The 15,469-nt window shown below is 36.2% G+C and overlaps 3 protein-coding genes across 5 annotated transcripts; 2 read left to right on the top strand and 1 right to left on the bottom strand.

Annotated features, from left to right (window-relative positions):
- The first annotated feature begins 192 nt into the window (after positions 1 to 192).
- LOC124300601 (zinc finger HIT domain-containing protein 2) lies at positions 193 to 2,161 on the top strand. 2 transcript variants are annotated; one of them, XM_046754877.1, is made up of 5 exons: positions 193 to 420; positions 518 to 788; positions 891 to 1,157; positions 1,320 to 1,529; positions 1,797 to 2,161. In XM_046754877.1, the coding sequence occupies exons 1-5, from the start codon at positions 374 to 376 to the stop codon at positions 2,121 to 2,123; spliced, it is 1,122 nt and encodes a 373-aa protein (XP_046610833.1). In that variant the 5' UTR covers positions 193 to 373; the 3' UTR covers positions 2,124 to 2,161. The 2 variants fall into 2 exon arrangements, with proteins under 2 accessions (XP_046610833.1, XP_046610834.1); XM_046754878.1 differs by having other exon boundaries at positions 498 to 788.
- Positions 2,162 to 2,550: 389 nt separating this feature from the next.
- LOC124300595 (phosphatidylinositol 4-kinase alpha) lies at positions 2,551 to 14,042 on the top strand. Of its 2 annotated transcripts, none has more exons than XM_046754868.1 (13): positions 2,551 to 2,746; positions 3,697 to 4,090; positions 4,183 to 5,007; positions 6,042 to 6,290; positions 6,536 to 6,734; positions 6,826 to 8,146; positions 8,361 to 8,564; positions 8,995 to 10,497; positions 10,650 to 10,877; positions 10,965 to 11,311; positions 11,450 to 11,735; positions 11,917 to 12,323; positions 12,413 to 14,042. In XM_046754868.1, the coding sequence occupies exons 1-13, from the start codon at positions 2,657 to 2,659 to the stop codon at positions 12,636 to 12,638; spliced, it is 6,279 nt and encodes a 2,092-aa protein (XP_046610824.1). In that variant the 5' UTR covers positions 2,551 to 2,656; the 3' UTR covers positions 12,639 to 14,042. The 2 variants fall into 2 exon arrangements, with proteins under 2 accessions (XP_046610824.1, XP_046610823.1); XM_046754867.1 differs by having other exon boundaries at positions 6,042 to 6,296.
- Positions 14,043 to 14,336: 294 nt separating this feature from the next.
- On the bottom strand, positions 14,337 to 15,333 carry LOC124300603 (NADH dehydrogenase [ubiquinone] 1 alpha subcomplex subunit 7-like). The gene is made up of 3 exons (XM_046754881.1): positions 15,101 to 15,333; positions 14,752 to 14,930; positions 14,337 to 14,484 (listed from the first exon to the last, which is right to left on the bottom strand). The coding sequence occupies exons 1-3, from the start codon at positions 15,167 to 15,169 to the stop codon at positions 14,424 to 14,426; spliced, it is 309 nt and encodes a 102-aa protein (XP_046610837.1). The 5' UTR covers positions 15,170 to 15,333; the 3' UTR covers positions 14,337 to 14,423.
- Positions 15,334 to 15,469: the final 136 nt, after the last annotated feature.

Below are 15,469 nucleotides of genomic sequence, written 5' to 3'. Positions count from 1 at the left end.
ATTAATTTCTCACAAATGTTATGGGTCCGATTGCAATTACTATCAAAGCACAGCAATCATGATACATTTAAAATATTTGCACAAAAAATGGATATTCTGATTTCCTCACTAATCTCTAGCACTTCGGGCTATTGCGCAGGTGTATACCGAAGCAGTCGATTAGACGTCATTTCAAATTAGAGATTAGCGCGGCAGAACAAACACATTTGACTCAACACGACATGGAAGACATGGTCTAGCCTAACCTATCCTAACCTAGTACAACACGATTGTTCGTAAGTGCGGAACAAACTGGCAATTAAACGGACCAGAATAGACTAACAGCAACTCATAATACGGAGATAGTACGAATATCTAATTTGAAAACAATAAAATGGAGAGCAACTCATCGAAGGAAAACTACATCAAATTATGTAAAATGTAAGTATTGCCCACACGCTGAATTTGAGCTTTGTTTATTATTCATACACATTAGCTAAACGTTGAAGGTATTTAAGCAATAAGAATTCTTTTACAGATGCGATCACAATGTGCACAAATATCTGTGCCCCAGGTGTGGTATAGAATATTGTTCCGTCGTTTGTTACAAATCTGACAAACATTCGGAATGTTCAGAGAGCTTCTACAGAGGTTGTGTTGAGGAGGAATTAAAATTCAATGAAAAAGACCCGGAAACCAGGAGAAAGATGCTGGAAATTTTGCAGAGAATGCACGAGGAACACGCGAATGACATGGAAGACATGGAGGAGCTAGCGCACCCACAATTGGACTCTGACGACGATGACGAAGTAAGTCATAGCTTACTTTATTACCTGATTTGAATTTAATTGAAATTGCGACACATGTGGTTTCAAGTTTAACTGTATTATTATAGACAAATTTTCCTCTAGGTGCCAGATTTGTCTGATCGTTTACGAAATATTGATTTGGATGACGCTGATTCTGTCTGGGCTGCCTTGACCGACGGTGAGAAACAAGAATTTGAAACTTTACTATGCAATGGTGAGATGGAGAAACTGTTACCTCCATGGAAGCCTTGGTGGTCTTACCGAGCAAACGCGAAACTAGTGGAAGATCTGAGTAAAACAAGCAAGGCATTTGATTACCAACAAAACTGCCCACGGATAAAAAATATCAAACACTATAATGAGATATCGGTAATTTGCTGTTTATATATACCAGTATAGCCTACAGTTACAGAATTCCTTCAAAACAAGCTTTCTGAGAAAAAATTCATTTATTCTACTGAGTATCATTTAATATGCGTAACTATATTAAAATTTATTTCACTCTAACCATGTGTAAAATTGTTTGTTTAGAAAGTACCACCAGCTGAATGTGTGAAAAATAACGTATTGAACGTCCTGCACGCTTACGCTTTTACCGCTTTATATTTCAATGGTGACCATCACAATTTTCCTAGGGAAGCAATATCTATACTTACAGAACTTTCCAATAATCTCAGAGAAAATGAAGTTTTCATTAAAGCTGATCTAGCCATTGAATCTGTTTCCCAACAGGCAATGAATGTGAGTATCAATTTTTCGTCCTCATGTTTAGTTATAATGTAACGTAGCTAAATGTCATTGGTGAAATTACAGCTTTATTCCGACAATTTTCAAGTAACGGACGGTATGGTTTTGTCTTAGCAATGCGTTTAAAATGTTTCTTTCACTACACGAAGTATAATTTTGAGGAAATCGCTTGAACAGTTGAAAGGCATTATTGATATATGAGTGACATCCGATGCATTTTGCTTCTTCACATAAAAAAACAATATTTTTGTTGATACCCAGTGTCGTACGCTCGTCGCTGACACGGAAAACATATCGGCGACAAAGAATGCATGCACTTGTATTCTGCAAGGACCTGAAGATTCAAACAAGTATTTCTATGTGAAAGCGGCCTTTTCTGACCTACACAAACTTTTTTCAAAATGTACGGTGCCAAGCAAACCAAAGGACACTCCCAAATGCACCAGCAAGGAATTCTCCAAACGATTTCCTGATCATGGTGCAATTTCTGCAACGGAAATACCTCGAAATAAGTTGAAACTTTATTTGAAAAAAATCGAATACTATCTTTCTTGGGTTGATACCTATGGCTCGAACCTGTACACGTAGGCTTAACAAATGAGAATAAAACTATTTATATAATCCAAGTAACTATTGTTATCGACATAGTTCCTACATGGCATAATTGGCCGTTCTTGTAAAAAAAATTAAGTTTAAATTTTCTGCGGATAAAACAGTTATACCATACTAAAAATTCGAAGCATAACTATGCTAAATGATACCAGGATTAAAGTATGATTATTAATAAAACCAACAAATGAACACCTCGACGGTTTGTGTCCTATGGTCATGAAACAAAAAAATATATTGAGGCCGCTCTAAAATGCTACGAAATAGCGGATAAATGGCTTCAGGGTCGATAAATTGATTTAATCCTGTAGAGAATTCCATCCCAATAAAATAGAATATCATAATGTTTGAAAGGACGCATGCGCTTGATCGCGATAAATACGTCTGTGGGATAATCAGGCGGCGTGGGATTCAGACGATCAGAGAGACCCGAGCAGGCAAGTTTTAATTAGAGGGAGATAGGCGCGCTTGTATGTCTGCTGCGCTGACTAGCGGTGACAGTTTCGCGCAAAATGGCAGCGGATGAGAAATTATTTTTCTCAAACACTGTTCAACATTTGGCGAGATCATTGGCAGCGATTAAACCTACACCGTGGGAAAAGGTGAGCTTCGAGAATTATTGACCGTAAATTTCATAGCTAGGTTGTAAATTAATTTAAAAATTGAAGGTGGAGTTAGGTTATCTTTCTTGTTCACCAACAAATCACTATGATTCGCTGTCGATTTTAAATGATACATTCCGATTATTACGTAACTTTTATTTATAGGTGTAACTTTTAAATGTTCGAGAATAATACATTTGTCAGCATGGGTAAACAACAGAAAATGTGTGGCTTATAACCTAATTTCTCTTAAATACCCATTCCTAATTATTAATCAATAATCGTGTAGGAAAATTAGTTTTTACTTTGATCTATCGATTTGTTATTTCTATTGTTACTTTTTTTTTTTATTCACATTGCTGCGCGCAGATAAACTTTCTCAACTAGGTATGCGCTCAATAGAATTCCATGCATAATATGTCACTGATTCGATAACCCACCATTTCCTGTGATTACGACTTGCAAATGTAGCGTAAACAACAATTTCTTGCACGTCACTCTCAGTTATACAACAATAGCTGCGAATCTTTAGTGACGTGAAGGATAATTACGTGTAATTAAGTCTTACCATTTTGCAGTATCAAATAATTATTTGCTAACAAGTGTAAACCATGTAATTCTATTAGGAAAAATATTATTTTATTATATCTATTAGTTTTTTTCCAGAACCTGTTGAATGAATAATGCGTAAACATGCTGCCGACTCCCACATTAGATGGTTAATGAACCTTAATTAGTCCAAATTGAATCTATGCTAACTTTTCATGTTAATGCAGCTCTTTTCTCCTTGATGTCTTAATCTTTTCATGTTTTATTTCTCAAATGAATATAAATGGCAGTGTATTCAAAAATGAAGTTCATATTACTACATGAAAAAATGGATGAATCATTTTGCTTCAAACAATTAAAGCTGAAATTGATTATTGCACTCTAGCATATTTTGTTTTCAGGTGAACAGATTATTCAAATTATGTCCACAAGAATCAGCACAAGGTGTTTACAGACTAGACCATCGCGGTCAAGATGCGGTCATTGCGCTGGGCATATATTTTTTAGAATCACATCTCCAGCACAGAGACAAAATTCTACCATATTTACTGAAGCTACTAAAAGGTCTTTCAAAGGCAGTATGGCTTGCCGAAGTGAGAAGTACTCCTAATGACAGGATTCCAATCGCTGAGCGATTCAGCTTTTGTCTAAATACACTGCTTAGCGATATAGCTACCAAATGTGAACCAGTAAGGGAAGAGATCATAACAACTCAAGTTGAGATCCTAGGTGTTTTGACAAACTTGATAAGAGGCTGCAAAGATCAAGATGGCAATCGGAGTATGCAAGCAAAACGTGAGTTTAACTATGCTCAGCTTCATCATTGAAGCAAACACTTTATTTACTTTTTTCATGATATAAATTAACCATTTCAATTTCCTTATCAGTGTCCCTCTGCAAGTGTCTGGTGCCCATATTGATTGGACTCGCCCGTTCAATGGGACGTTTTTGCAGTTCGGATCCGCCACTACTAAGTCGTATTTTTCCGCGTCCAGAGCCTCTTATTCCACCACCTCAGAGTTTCACTGAAAAATCTCCACTGAACAAAAAGAAAAGTTTCAACAATTTTCGCTCCATAATTCCACGCTCATTGAGCGGAAATTTGAATCCACATACGTTAGAAATATTACAGTTAACAGATGTTGTGGATTATGCATCGACAACCAAAAGGCCATCGCTGCAGTCTTATTCGTCAGTTCCTTACGATGCAACGACATACTTTTTCAGCAAATATGGCTCTAGTTTCAATCAATTCCCGCAAATGCGGTTCACTGAAAGCCCGGAGAAACGAGCTACTCTACAACTCAGCATTGTTCACTTGCAAAGTGTCCTAGCTTTAGCAAAAAAATTACTTACTAAAGATGTGCTCACGTTCCTTGATGAGGAAGCTCAACAGATTTATAACTCTGGACAAGTCTTGGTATTTCCATACAAGACATTCAGCGAAACAATGAATTTAGTGATGGTAACACTACTCAGAGAATTATTGCAAAATCAAAGAGACTTACCAACACCATTCACGAGAGATGTCCAAGAATTTGTTAAAGGCTTGTTTTTATCTGGTCAAACAGAACTACAATCTAGGAATCATGATGCAAGTGAGAGAGAAGATATGGACACAAATTTTCAAACAGTCAATAAATTCAAAGTAAATGTTATGGCAAATTCAGCTTGTGTGGATCTCTTGGTTTGGGCTATAGGCGATGAAACTGGTAAGTTCATTTTTGAACATATAAAGGTACACAAATAACTTCAACATAGAATATCTCTTCAAATTTATAATCCGCTACCGAGTACATCATTTTATTTTTATTCTTTTATTATTCTGATTAAAATATGTGATTGATACAAATATTTTCTGAAATTCAATAAAAAGTTTTTGTGAAGAAGTATTCATTGAAATAATGAAGTTTGATTAGCTTTCGATATGTTTCCAGCAAATGCGGAGTATGATTTATCTGCATTGTATGCAGATATAAGTTCTATGCTGATCGGCGAGGGTATTTCAGTTCCCTTGTGTTCCGTTTTGAATTATTCCTAAACTAACAATCTGTTGTATTCTGTATCCATGATTTAAGGCAGATTTAAATCATGTATTTCTCAGAAGCAAGCATTTACTGATCATCCAAAAACTTGTGCATAAAAAATTGGTCAGGAAAAATATAGGACTTTAATTCTGAACATCAGGTGTCTGTATGCAGTTATACAGAATACAACTCTACTCATCTTTGTGCAATAGTGTAGAAGAATTAATCGATGCTGCTGTCTTGAATTGATCATAAAGACTCACAGTTACTGTTGACTGGAAAGCTTTGTCAGAGCTTTACAATGATAGCTTTGCCTTAGCAGATTTCACTGTCTTAGACAGTTCTTGCCACTTTCTTTATCAACAATCCTTGTATCATGGAATTGTAGTATTGCCACATAATTATTTTGTATAGTTTACTTTGTTTTCAGTATCTTTCATCTGTCTCCCGAGAATACTATAAATTTTCATGATAAAATAAAACAAATTAATGCCACGATAAGATCCAATTCTGTTTCTTTGCATCTCTACAGTTAGAGGCCTGTATAATTAGCATGGTGTACAGTTATTTGAAATTCTGCAAATGATACTGGCAACTGCTGGAGTAGTAAAATCTGATTTATTATGGGAATAATCAAACTTCTTGTTTGAAAAAAGTAATATAGATAAACAAGAACTATATTTTACAATTAGGATGATTAAAAATTTTCTGGTTTTCAGGAGCTGATAGTCTCTGTGGAAGGCTAACCGAAAAAATAAACTCCAACCACGGTCACAAATTAGTTCTGGCCCATATGCCCTTGCTCATGGTTTGCCTTGAAGGTTTGGGAAAATTAGCTCAGAAATTTCCAAATATAGCAACGACCTCGATTTACTGTCTACGCGACTTTTTGGTTACACCATCCCCTATTCTATCAAAACTTCATCGCCAACACAACGACAAACATGGAAAAGATCATCAATTCAAAGTTACAAGTACTTTAAATCTCTTAATTCATGTATACAAGTATTATTTAGATGGCAAATGCTTGAAGTTTGAAGGTATCTCAATTTCTCTTGGAACTTTGGAACTTTGTCAAGTTTTCTCTCTCCACTATTTTCCATATTACATGCAGTGTTAGAATTCAAGATAAAGTTTTACTTTTAAGCTGCGAGCATTCTGTTGTATTATTTTTTTATTGAAATAGATATTATCACGTGATATTTGGTTTTAGTTCAGGGAAAGGAAATGAAGACAGTGGATACTAAGCAAACAGCTTCACAGACGCAAAGTGCTTTTGAAAAACTGAGAGATGCTGCGATTGAAAATTTGTGCATTGCCTTGGAAGCAGCTCACTCGGTCGATCCATTTTGTGTTCCTGCTTTGGTGGCAAGTGTTTCCAACAGACTATTCACAGCAGAGAAGAGTGACAGGTATAAATACTATCTATTAAGTATGTATAAAGCTGAATATATCGTTTAGTTTTATGAAACATAAGTTGACCATTCTGTTTTTTTTGATCAGTGAAACTTCTCTCATTTCGACCAACATCGTTATCATGTTGGGACACGTAGCAGTTGCACTGAAAGATACACCAAAAACAACTGATACAATCCTGCAATTCTTTCAACAACGATTTTGCCGAGTACCGAGCGCCCTGGATATTTTGATTGTAGATCAACTAGGATGCATGATTATCTCTAAATGTGAACCCCAGGTTTATGAAGAAATAATGAGAATGTTTACTACAATTACCGTTGAATCGGGGAGTGCTGCTTACACTACAAATGATGAGCGAAAACAGTATAGACACGTTTCTGGTGCCGTGATAAATGCATTGGCTAATATTGCTGCAAATCTTAAAGGAGAATCAGAATTGAATGATTTGTTAGTTCGATTGCTCGAATTATTTGTACAGCTTGGCTTGGAAGGAAAGCGGGCTAGTGATAAAGCACCTAATCCACAGAAAGCTTCGAGCAGTGCTGGTAACTTAGGTGTATTAATTCCAGTAATTGCAGTGCTTATGCGGCGGTTACCTCCAATAAGACTCCCTAAGCCCAGATTATTGAAGTTGTTCAAAGATTTTTGGTTATACTGTGTCGTAATGGGATTTACGGCAGCAGACTCGGGGCTATGGCCATTAGAGTGGTACGAGGGCGTGAAAGAAATTGCAGTTAAATCCCCATACCTAATTTCTCAGACTTCAGCCCGCTTGGAAATGCGTGAATTGCAATACACATCTGCTGTCAGAAACGATAGCGTGTCTCTCAATGAACTACAGGAATTGAAGTCACAGATACTCAAGATGCTAAATAGATCAAGTGACATCACAACATATGTGAATAAGTTACAATTTGCCCAGTGTACGTATCTATTATCAGTTTATTGGCTAGAAACCTTGAGGGTGACATACAGCCCGGAGCCAAGCTTGCAACCGATGCTAGAATACCTGAGTGACACTGCTCTCCAAAAGGATAAAAGTGGAATGTGGCAGTGCATTTGCTGCGTCAGTGATTCAGTGTTTATGAAATTCAAAGAAGTTATGCAGCACAAGCCAAAAGATGAACATAGGGAAAAGGAATTGGAAAGTCATGCTCAATTCCTGTTGGTCAATTTTAATCACATACATAAACAAATCAGAAGGGTTGCCGATAAATATCTCAGCACTCTGGTCGATGCCTTTCCACATTTATTATGGAATTGTAGAGTTCTTTGGAGTATGTTGGATATTTTACAAATTCTTTCATTTTCACTCCAACTTGATCCAAACGAGGAAACACCAACTCTAAAAATACCCAGCACACCGTACAGCATTCAATTGATGGATACTCGTGAAGCAAGAGAAGTGAGTAGATAGAACAGTAATTATGGTTTTCAAGCAGAACTATTTTTGGGTAATTTAGACCAAATATATTACTTTGAAAGAATATTTCATCAATTTCTTACTACAGTTATTCCAACAGTCGTAGAATTTGAAAGTTACTTTATTTATATTTACATATCTCCTTTTGTACTTGAGAATTTAAAATACTTGAGAATACAATTATTACTTATTCCAGAGTATAGTGAAAGATTTTGCTGCGAGGTGTAAAGGTATTGTTCAAGAAGCCATGAAGTGGGCACCTCATGCGACCAGGTCGCACTTACAGGAGTATATTAATCATATACCATCATCCGGAATGTGGCATCATGCTGGATTAGCATTAGCTACTGATTCGGTCTTGGAGTTTACAGACCTCACCATCTACACAGCTCCAATTAATGTATGTGTACTTAAAACCTCAATACTCATTGATCCCTGTGTGTAGTTTTCGAGTCATAAGTTGTATATCAATGGTAAATTACATGGCCCAAATTAGGATACTATGAAATTTTTCTCAAGTATTTCAAGTATTGCTGTTTTGTGTGATTTTCTCTGTTGTGAATAAGAAAATTACCAGGCATACGAATTGAACATGAGAAAACTTCATTCTGAGTGCATTTAAAAATTCGATAGTCAGATCTGAGGTTCCTTTGCTACTTTATTACAAAGCCTTTGCTTCAATTGCCATTGCGTAAAATCATATTAAAATTTAAGTTGAGTAAGTGTCATTACACATGTTATGAAATTTTGCAATAAACACAGTATTATACTTTCAGTAAACATACTTGGAGTTACTGGTAACTACAAAATTTTTGTTTTCGTTGTTACAGACGAATTCGTTGGATAAAAAACCAAAATACGTTAAGGGGAATAGTTCAAAACTAGTCTCTATGATGTCAATGCGATCACGTTATGCAGGGGAAGTTTCTGGAATGTTAGCACTTGATCAAGATGAATCCCCATCATCGGAACTGATAACCTTTAATATGACCCAGAATAATAAAGTTATCAGCAAGTTAATCTCATCAGTCTGGAGGGCTTGCAGAAACAGAAGCGATTCTCAGCACAGGGTTGCCCTCTGGCGTGCAACTGCTCTGTTGATTTGTACACCTGGGATTCATAGGACATTGCTGCACACAGTAGCATGTTCGCAAATTGAATTATTCACCGACGATGCTATGACAACAGCAGTTGAATGTTGGCAATGGATACTAACGGCACGACCAGACTTGAAATTGAGATTTTTACAAGAAATGTTAGCGGCTTGGCAATACACTGTGGACAAAAAAATGGGTGTATTCTCTTTGGAACAAGAAGAAGTCAGTCCCCTGGCCGTTTACGAGGGCTGTCAGCTAGAACCGAATTTACCCTATGTGAAGCCTCATGATATCTGGGTGACATTCATAGCAGAACTAATCGAAACCGCAAAGTATTGTTGTCAGGAAACAATTGAAATGATTGCAATGCTAATCCATAGATCTTTACCAATGGCTGTAGGAACATTGGAAGATCACTTGAATAGACATGTCGCTGCTGTTGGAGTTCGTTTCAAGCTATTGTCCTGTGGTTTGCTGCTTCTGCAGGGAGATATTCTTCCGAAATCATTGAGCAAGAATGTCCTTAGAGAGAGAATATACTGCAATTGTTTAGATTATTTTTGCCGGGCTCCGCAAACACCAACTCAAGGTATAGGTCAACTCAGCGAAGACATAACAACGTTAATACGATTTTGGCAAATAATGCACAGTGACAAGAAATACTTGACTGCAAATGGAGTCGGTGATTTTGATCTCTATGGACCTCATAACAACTTGACTTCAACATTACAATCCGACATAAGAGCCTCTACAACAAGCAGCGAATTAACAAGACCTGTTACAGGGTGGATAAATACAGTGCCTTTGTCAGCTAGTACAAATACTTTGAGTAAGAGAAGCTCTCGTAGTAAAAGAATTGTTAATGCTGACGTCTTTGTTAAAGATTACATAAAGAAACGTAATCTTATACTAGAGCTACTGGCTGTTGAGATAGAACTATTATTAGTCTGGAGAAATCCTGGAGGCAGACAAGATTTGGCAATGGCTGGTGAAAATCATATCGCTGAGTGGAGAGCTAAAGCAACGAACGAAAAAACATGGAGAGATTACACTAGGCTTGCCTGGGAGATCAGTCCTGTTTTGGCTGTGTTTCTACCAGTCAGACTGAAGAACTCGGATAGTATCGTAAGCGAAGTATCGCGTCAAGTGAGATTGAACCCAATATTAGTGGCGCACATTCCTGAAGCTCTTCAGTATTTAGTTACCACTGACATGCTACTAAACGACGCACCTGAAGTGAGTATATTACTAGTATTAACTGGGTACATAGTTGCAAGGAGCAAGCTTCGATAAGACTTGAAAACTTAGGGCAATCGGCCAACAAACTGCAAAACAAAGACAAGAACAGACTTCTATCATTCACTGATTCGAAATTATTGCCGTTTCAGCTGGTGTACATGTTAACTTGGGCCCGAGTTTCTCCTATTCAAGCATTGGCTTACTTTTCACGCCAATTTCCACATCATCCAATTTCCGCCCAGTATGCGGTAAGAGTATTGAGCAGTTATCCGGCTGATGCTGTTCTATTTTATATCCCACAACTCGTGCAGGCTGTCCGGCATGATGCTATGGGTTATGTAATAGAGTTTATTAAGGCCATTGCTAAAAGATCACAGGTATGCAAAACGTGATACTAATTACACTGTCAAAGAATGTTATGTAACGAAGCTTGATAGCAGATAAAGTTATAAATAAATTTTTAGGTGGTGGGTCATCAATTGATTTGGAACATGCACACAAATATGTATATGGACGAAGACAAACAATTAAAGGATCCAGTGCTCTACGACATTCTAGATTCTCTGATCAAAAGCATTCTCAGTGCTCTGTCTGGTCCTGCTAAACAATTTTATGACAGGGAGTTCGACTTCTTTGGTAAAATCACAAGTATTTCTGGTGAAATAAGACCATACCCAAAGGGTCCGGAGCGGAAGCAAGCCTGCTTACAGGCTTTGAGTAAAATAAAGGTGCAGCCAGGGTGTTATTTGCCATCTAATCCTGAAGCTGTGGTCTTAGATATTGATTACAACAGTGGAACACCTATGCAGAGGTAAATTGACGAATTTTTTAGATATCAATTTATTTACGTAACACATTCAAATGGATTGAATAGGCTTTCTTGTTAATTACTTACAAATGATTACCAAGTATTAGTGAGGATATCTGTGTAATTGTGTACAAATTTCAGTGCTGCTAAGGCTCCATTCCTTGCAAGATTCAAAGTGCAAAGGTACGGTATCAATGACTTGGAGCATATAGCGATGGCTGTCTCTACGAATTCTAGACTTGAAAATGGAAGAGACCATCATAATATGGGTGTGGAAATGTGGCAAGCAGCAATATTCAAAGTAGGTGATGATGTAAGACAAGATATGCTGGCGCTGCAAGTGATTGGAATCTTTAAGAATATTTTTCAACTTGTTGGTCTCGATTTATATCTCTTTCCATACAGAGTTGTAGCTACAGCACCAGGGGTAAGCATTTTTCACAAAAATAGATGCTTGCATTCATGTATGCATTATTTTTTACATCTTTTGTTTCTAACTTCTGCATAGAAAATATCCAAGACTGAGCTGCATGTGTACAGATTTGAAAATAATATAATACTTTTCACTGCTTGCCATGTTCAATAATTTATTCAAAATAATTTTTCAGTGCGGTGTAATAGAATGTGTACCACATGCAAAATCCCGAGACCAACTTGGACGACAAACAGACATTACCATGTACGAGTACTTTATCACCAAGTATGGAGATGAGCAAAGCAAAGACTTTCAATGTGCAAGAAGAAATTTCATCAAATCTATGGCAGCCTACAGTGTGATCACGTATTTATTACAAATCAAAGACAGACATAACGGGAATATTATGCTGGATGATGAAGGGCATATTATTCACATAGACTTTGGATTTATGTTCGAATCATCTCCAGGAGGAAATCTCGGATTTGAGCCAGACATAAAACTTACTGATGAAATGGTTTATGTTATGGGTGGGAAAATGGAAGCAGCACCGTTCAGATGGTTTATGGAACTGTGTGTTCAGGCATATTTAGCAGTCCGGTCAGTATATATAATGGAAATATAGAATTCTCCTCACTCACTCACTGACGTTTTAGCTATCCTTGCATTTGAACATTTTTTTCTTACAGGCCATATCAGGAAGCAATTATTTCGCTTGTTTCACTGATGCTGGATACGGGATTACCGTGCTTCCGTGGTCAAACAATAAAGCTACTACGTTCTCGATTTGCTCCATCAGCCACAGATCGTGAGGCAGCTGCATTCATGCTCAATGTCATTAGGAGCAGTTTCCTTAATTTCCGAACTAAAACGTATGACATGATACAATATTACCAAAATCAAATACCATACTAAGTTACCTGGTAAGTATAAGGCCAACTTAATTACAGTATTGTAAGACAGTATAAAAGAAAAAAACTTGAGTAGCTACTTATATGATTTCTCCTGAGAGTGGAAATATACCTTAAAGCCACCTACCGTCTGAAATCGAAATATATGTATAAGTGTTAGATGCTAATATTTTTTAAGAACTGGTCGTACTTACTGAAATTCTCCTGTATCTGGTTTTAGTAAAATAGCTGAATGGTCTTGCAATACTACAAAGTCAAAGGATCTGTGTAATACCGCTTTTGTAATTGGAGGCTAGTGAATACCACTATTATTTTCGTAAAAATCATTTTTTACCGTTCATGTTAAATTAATGAAACATGGCTAAAATTCTTTATGGAATACCAATTTTTAAAAATAAATATTACTTGAAATACACCAGTTCTTCAAAAATATCACTTTTTGTGGTATATTCTGTTTCAGTATGAAAATTGTGCGAAATTATTTAGTAAGTCAGTTAAAAACTGTTCATTTCGTCTCTCGAACAAACGACGTATACAAAGATTAAAGAAAGAACTTGTGACGATTCCTTGTTCTTCGTCAGATATATGCCTCCGCGTAAGTAATCACCTTTATGCAGTCAAGCATTTTACCAAGACTGTGAAACATTGTATATTGGTTCACACATAATATATTTCTATATTGATAGAGATGATGTTTATATATTCCAATTATACGGCACGCACCAACGAAGAAGATTCCAGTCTCTGGTCAGTTATTCGGTATTCCTTAGATTTCGCTTTTGAACTGTGGCTTGCAGCCTTCCAAAGTAATATACAGCCATACAGAATTGAATCTTCAAAATATCATTTTAAAATAAGGATATTACATTTTAGGTATTCATTGTTCTAAAGGATATTACTATATTACTGTTATCACTGTTGAATGAAATGATATTACCAATATTTATCATGTTAACGAGAACTGTGTACATTCCATTGATTTATTTATTAATTTACACTTAGGAATTGTTACTATGCAATAAAGTAATAAAGATACTATTTATGCGCAACTCTTGTCAGTCTATTTTGGCATAAGAGCTGCAATAATTATAAATTTTTATCATTTTAACGATGAACTGAACAGATGATGTTAGGATCATGTACAGAATTAAATAAGCACAATTTAATTTATTTTGATCTAAAATCTCGGATATCTTGAGTTTGTTATGAATCTCGGGCAGATTCTTTAATCTTTCACCTTGCTTGACACGGTAATATATTTATTCTCTTCTGTTCATGGTCCTTATTATTTACTAACAAATAATGTTCTTATGATTTAATATATTACGATTTTTGTGAGTAATTGTTATATGTACATACTAAGAAATGGAAATTAAAAAGGTATATATATGTATATACTTTATATGTATATTCCATATCTCTTCGGAAATGTCAGAATTCATTGCTCGAAGAACATACACTAACGGTAACGATGAATGCTAAATCAGTGGTGCTATAAATGAAATGCAAAATATTAATGAACTTGAAATCAGTACATTTAATTGAAGTCATGAAACAATTTATGTGATCGCGACTGTCAATGAATCCTCACTGAAACTGGAGATAATTAAAGACTTTATTTATCCTTATGGCATTGTTCACATAACATGTCATGACTAATCAGGTTGGGAGGAAAAATTCAAATTGTATCCAGCATCCAATGTAGTAATTGTCAGCATATATTTATTTCGTTTATTTACATTCAAATTTTACCACTGTAATTCTACGCCAACTACCATTTCATAATTACTTAATCACATTCGAACACTTTTCCAGGTGTGACCGGTTTAACTTCAGTTGATACTTGGCCACTAAAATTTTAATTGGAAAAATGACTTTACTTCTCTTTACTTCGAGAACTTATGGATACGGTTAAAGTATGGTATTTTGTCTAAAAAAAAGGATAAACTTTAAATGAGAAAACCTTTTTAGAGTGCATATGGTGAAAACATCTTGAAGGTTTTCTTTTGCAGTCTCGGAACTGTACTGATAATTAAATTCTAGCCATATTGGTGAATAATTTCAATTTATAAGCAACCCTGAAATTGTCAAAAATATGTTATAAGTGAATGACTCACGATGAAGCGATTTGGTGACTGGTAGCAATAACTGTTGGGGGTTGCACCTCTCGTCTGGCATCCCTGGTAAAGTAGTAGATTTTTGAGGTCTTATGATATGGACCACCAGGTATTTCAGGTGGAGGTTGTGTGCGGGCAGCAAGACAATCAGCAAAGCGTAGAGCATTTACGTGATCTTTCTGTAATGAAGAATTGTCATAAATTGAGAGATAAGAATGCGAAATCAGTAATTGTGAAGCAATTTGGCTTAATGAAATTGAACTTTGTGTATAATCATTATATAAGCAATCAACTTAACCTCTAAATGTAAATTACATCGCTATATTTAAATATAATTCCGTGAACTTACCCCACGTAACAGTTTACGGATTAAATTCACCATTCCGGTGACCGAACGATGTTCAACGGTGCCAGGCATTATTGCTAATTTATATTAGATCAATTGATGCAGAAATTTATATCACTCCCAGAATAAACTGTCAAATAACAAATCGTCACCAATAATCACAGTATTTTCTAACGTTGACTGAAGACTATAAAGACAGTTCCCCTGGGTAAATTTTTGTGTATCAGTTTTCGACGAGCAAGTGGGCCCAGGTGGGCCTGGGAGCGTAGGAGGTATGAACTCAGTGGTCTGTAAGATCAGAGTGCGGTGTGCTTCGCATCAATTTTCTGAATGGGATGCCGACTCTAATATAGCTGCTACGTCTGTGACTTT

This window comes from Neodiprion virginianus, chromosome 3 (genome assembly GCF_021901495.1).
Source record: "Neodiprion virginianus isolate iyNeoVirg1 chromosome 3, iyNeoVirg1.1, whole genome shotgun sequence".
Taxonomy (NCBI): domain Eukaryota; kingdom Metazoa; phylum Arthropoda; class Insecta; order Hymenoptera; family Diprionidae; genus Neodiprion; species Neodiprion virginianus.
The sequence above is the reverse complement of the archived record's forward strand: the minus strand, read 5'-3'. Positions and strand labels throughout refer to the sequence as shown.

Excerpts from the sequence above, each read along its gene's own strand:
- LOC124300595 (XM_046754867.1), top strand. The coding sequence starts at position 2,657 with ATGGCAGCGGATGAGAAATTATTTTTCTCAAACACTGTTCAACATTTG. Across the intron at positions 2,747-3,696 it reads AACCTACACCGTGGGAAAAG|GTGAACAGATTATTCAAATT; the intron begins GTGAGCTTCGAG and ends TTTTGTTTTCAG. Across the intron at positions 10,498-10,649 it reads TACTAAACGACGCACCTGAA|CTGGTGTACATGTTAACTTG; the intron begins GTGAGTATATTA and ends TTGCCGTTTCAG.
- LOC124300603 (XM_046754881.1), bottom strand. The coding sequence starts at position 15,169 with ATGCCTGGCACCGTTGAACATCGTTCGGTCACCGGAATGGTGAATTTA. Across the intron at positions 14,931-15,100 it reads TCCGTAAACTGTTACGTGGG|AAAGATCACGTAAATGCTCT; the intron begins GTAAGTTCACGG and ends TCTTCATTACAG. Across the intron at positions 14,485-14,751 it reads AGTCACCAAATCGCTTCATC|TGGCCAAGTATCAACTGAAG; the intron begins GTGAGTCATTCA and ends TTAAAATTTTAG.
- LOC124300601 (XM_046754877.1), top strand. The coding sequence starts at position 374 with ATGGAGAGCAACTCATCGAAGGAAAACTACATCAAATTATGTAAAAT. Across the intron at positions 421-517 it reads TACATCAAATTATGTAAAAT|ATGCGATCACAATGTGCACA; the intron begins GTAAGTATTGCC and ends ATTCTTTTACAG. Across the intron at positions 1,158-1,319 it reads AACACTATAATGAGATATCG|AAAGTACCACCAGCTGAATG; the intron begins GTAATTTGCTGT and ends TTGTTTGTTTAG.